The sequence below is a fragment of the Salvia miltiorrhiza genome, chromosome 3 (genome assembly GCF_028751815.1).
Source record: "Salvia miltiorrhiza cultivar Shanhuang (shh) chromosome 3, IMPLAD_Smil_shh, whole genome shotgun sequence".
Taxonomy (NCBI): Eukaryota; Viridiplantae; Streptophyta; class Magnoliopsida; order Lamiales; family Lamiaceae; genus Salvia; species Salvia miltiorrhiza.
This window is the reverse complement of record NC_080389.1, coordinates 36,290,252-36,294,483: the sequence shown is the minus strand read 5'-3', so window position 1 is coordinate 36,294,483 and position 4,232 is coordinate 36,290,252. Positions and strand designations below refer to the sequence as shown.

General features: G+C 35.3%; 1 protein-coding gene across 1 annotated transcript; it reads left to right on the top strand.

Annotated features, from left to right (window-relative positions):
• Positions 1-1,466: 1,466 nt before the first annotated feature.
• On the top strand, positions 1,467-2,562 carry LOC131016519 (uncharacterized). Its single transcript, XM_057945226.1, has one exon. It carries the CDS (start codon positions 1,467-1,469, stop codon positions 2,340-2,342), a length of 876 nt encoding a protein of 291 aa, XP_057801209.1. The 3' UTR covers positions 2,343-2,562.
• Positions 2,563-4,232: the final 1,670 nt, after the last annotated feature.

Genomic DNA, 4,232 nt, shown 5'->3' with positions numbered 1-4,232 from the left:
CGATATTGCGGACGGAGGGAGTATTAAAATTTTAAATAATTACTATTATTTTGCACATCAACTTTATTATTATTATTATTATTATTATTATTATTATTATTATTATTATTATTATTATTATTATTATTATTATTATTCTTCTTCTTCTTCTTCTTCTTCTTCTTCTTCTTCTTCTTCTTCTTCTTCATTTAGCTATCTTGTCCATTTTCTAGACAAATTTAGTGTTGAAGTAGCCGTCTAAAATCCTATGTGATAGTGATTGAAATCAACACCTAAACTATAAAGCAATAAACGAGACACGGATTTACGTGGTTCGGTCATCAAGACCTACGTCCACGGGAGTTCTTCGTCGTTTTTCACTATGACTCAAGAAAGTTTACATTTTACATGTGAAGTGCTAGAATGAATGTCACTCCCCAGTTTTCCAATAGATGTGCTACTTATAGTTTACAAGTAAACCCTAATTCTAAAGGGCCACTCATTTAGTCAATTAGGCCCAAAACCCACTACGTTAGTCTTAATCTCGGAACTGAATTATCATACGTCGACTGCGCGGCTGCGCGGGAAAGCTCCTTGGCTACGCGGGAGATTCGCGTATCTTTGATTGCGTAGGCCTATCGTATTTATTTTATTATCCCAAATCTTTAGTTAAACCTGCACTGGTTAGTTTACTTAATAATAATAGCAATAACAATAATAATTAGGTAAAATACACTTGTATTGCTAAGCACAACGCTGATGAGTATTCTAGTCCTCATCACTATGTATCTGAATCCGCAGATTACTAAAGTCTAAAACCATGTTAGTTTGCAAAGATAATGAAATGGGCAAGATAATTAACATCATTTTATACGATCACTTTAAAATGGGCGCGATAACAAAATGAGAAAAAAAATTAATTGAGTAATTTTAATACAAATTTTCTAAATTGATATATAAAATGAGAATTATTTGAAAGTTCAGTAATTTATATGCAATTAACCCTAAATTAAAATACAATTATTATTTTTTTCTGGATTTTCTTTCAAAATATGGTTACAATTTTTATTTTTGAATTAGAATTACAAGAGGTATCTAAATATAATCAAAATAAGCAACCCGCCGCACTCAGACAGAACCACTACCCACACAAAAGTGGAACACTACTCACACAAAAGTGAGAAAACTACACTCTGCTCGCAGACAGGATTGTACCCAAGACCTCTCACAAAATAGAGTCTTTGGATGCCTTAATTTTGTCACTTGAGCTAGGCCTCATTGGCAAAATATGGTTACAAATTTGTTTGCAATGAATCAGAAATTTTCTCTCCTTATATCACACATTCTCTCACACTCCTTGTATCAACATATTTCCTTCATCCCAATTATATAGGTTGATTGAATTTTGCATAATAATTAAAAAAGTCATTGAAAAATAAAATGATACAAATAACTTGTTAATATGTCCACATACATGACAATTCATTATGGACAAGATTAGGAGACCTTCTCACGCTGGCTCTTGGTACACCGACAATCCGAAAGAATTAGCTGAGGAGCTCGATGGTTGGCTCCGAGCTGCCGGGTTGCCCAAATCTTCCGATGTAAGAGGTGTAATTGCACCTCATGCAGGTTACTCCTATTCGGGTCGTGCAGCAGCCTATGCTTTTGGAAACATAGATCCTTCAAACATCACTAGGATATTTCTTCTTGGGCCATCTCATCACTATTACACTCCAAAATGTGCACTTTCGAAAGCTACAGTCTACAAGACGCCTATAGGCGACCTACCGATTGATCAGGAAGTAAACGAGGAGCTAAAAGCTACGGGAAAGTTTGAAATGATGGATCTTCGTGTAGATGAGGCTGAACATAGCATGGAAATGCACCTGCCTTATCTAGTTAAAGTATTCCAGGGCTACGCGGTGAAGATCGTTCCCATTTTGGTTGGTGCTCTTAGCGCTGAAAATGAAGCTGTCTACGGCCGGTTGTTAGCTAAATATGTGGACGACCCTACAAATTTCTTCTCAGTGTCTTCAGATTTTTGTCACTGGGGCTCCCGGTTCAACTATACGCACTATGATAAGAAGCACGGAGCCATCTACAAGTCTATTGAAGCATTAGACAAAATGGGAATGGATATAATAGAAACAGGCGACCCGGATGCCTTTAAGCACTACCTCTTGGAGACGGACAATACTATATGCGGACGACACCCAATTAGTGTTTTCCTTCACATGTTGAAGAATAGCTCGACAAAGGTGAAGATTCGATTCCTTCGATACGAACAGTCGAGCCAGTGCAAATCCACAAGGGACAGCAGTGTAAGTTATGCATCTGCAGCTGCCAAAATCGATGCTTGAATTTGTGGAATGAGAAGAAGATCATCTCCATTTCTTGCAATAACTTGATGAATATTGGCATTGATGAATAGTGCAAAACTTGGCAATTGTGTTAGCCATTCTATCTCTAAGTCGAAACTAAGCTTACGTTTACTAGATTCTATTATTTAGCAATTTCGAGACATGCACAAATCTCTCCTTTGGTCCATTTCATTTTGAATATCATGTTGATTTTGCATGAGACTCCATATTGACATACATGACAATTCATTATAATCCTAGAATTAATTAAAAAATTAAATAGGGATATATTAGTAAATGAATTAAAAATACATCACATTTTATGAAAATTAGCCTATATTTGGGGTATCCAAAATAATAAAAATAAGCATATGTAATTGGACATAGTGAGTTATAACTTTTTCTTTACTAAAATTTATCTCTCTTCTCTTCATTCTCTCTCTCTTTAATATTTTCTGAAAATAGTAAAATCTGATAAATTAAAAAGATATTTAAGATACATCTTATATTAAAGGTCATGACATGTTCTGTGGGTGGAAAATCATAAAAAAAAATATTTGTTAATCATGAAAAATATTCAATATGCATCTTATATTAAAAGTATAATTTGTATTTTTGTTAATATAAATTTGTAAATAAATAATTAGTTATATATCTTAAATATAGAATTTCAAATATAATTTAGATTTAATTAATTTTTAATTATGTTTATGTGGGAATTTTTATATTTATTCATATAAACATATTTATTGTTATGTTTTTTTTATTTTTTATGTGGATGATTTTATGCATCCCTTTTGTTGAGCTCAACTCCAGGCAGCTCAAATATGAAATAAAGGCTTAAAAGCCTAACAGCTTATTTATGGTCAAAACTAACAATTAAAATAGATTTTGAACTATCTCAAATATGATTACAAGTTAAATTAAAAGCTCAAATCTGAAACCAACATTGAGACCAAGATGTGACAAAGCTCAGCAAATAATAAGAACAAGCTCTGATAGAGCAAAATAATTTGCCCTGATACAACAAAGAAATCAATTCTTAGAGCATCTGCATCGGTCTACCTGATCCCACCTACTCAAGTAAAATGGAGATCGAGTAGGCCGATGCAAAGGCCTCCTACTCGAGGCCTACTCGAGCGGTCGAGTGCTACTCGATGGTGGTTGGCCTTGGCACGTGTTGTACACGCGCCTTAATAAAAAAAATCGAATTTTGAAGTTTAATGGCTATGTCTGATTTTCTCTCTCTCTCTCTCTCTCTCTTTTTTGCCTTCAACGGCTATTTTGCCGATTTTCTCTCTCTCTCTCTCTCTCTCTCTTTTTAATTTCCTATCTATAAGTACCCCTAAACTTCTTCATTCACACAACAACAATTCTTCTCTTTCACTTTTCCATACAGTCCTCGGATCAAATGGTTAACTTGCAGATCGAGTTTCAGAATAATTTTTTTATGGTAGCCTTCATTCATGGTAGCTGCAATTATATTTCGAGAAGGGAGCTTTGGGCTGATCTCTCTGCTTATTTCGCCCACAATCTACTTTTAATTGGAGACTTTAAAGCTATTCTGGGTTCGCATGAGAGGAGAGGGTGTCATCCTAGTCGTATTTCCTGCCGTGAGTTTCAAAATTTTATTGATGATAATTCTTTGATCCAAGCACCCTCTACGGGACCTTACTTCACCTGGTCCGATCATAGGCGTTTTCCGTCGCCTACCAAATCCGTCCTTGATAGAGCTTTATACAACCTCCCCTTTGCACACATTTGGGATAGTGTCTCTGCCCATATTCTTCCTCGCTTGGGCTCTGATCACTCGCCGATTTTACTACGGTGCCATTGGAATCATTTGACGGGTTCCCATAAGCGCTTTAGATTCCTGAATATGTGGACATC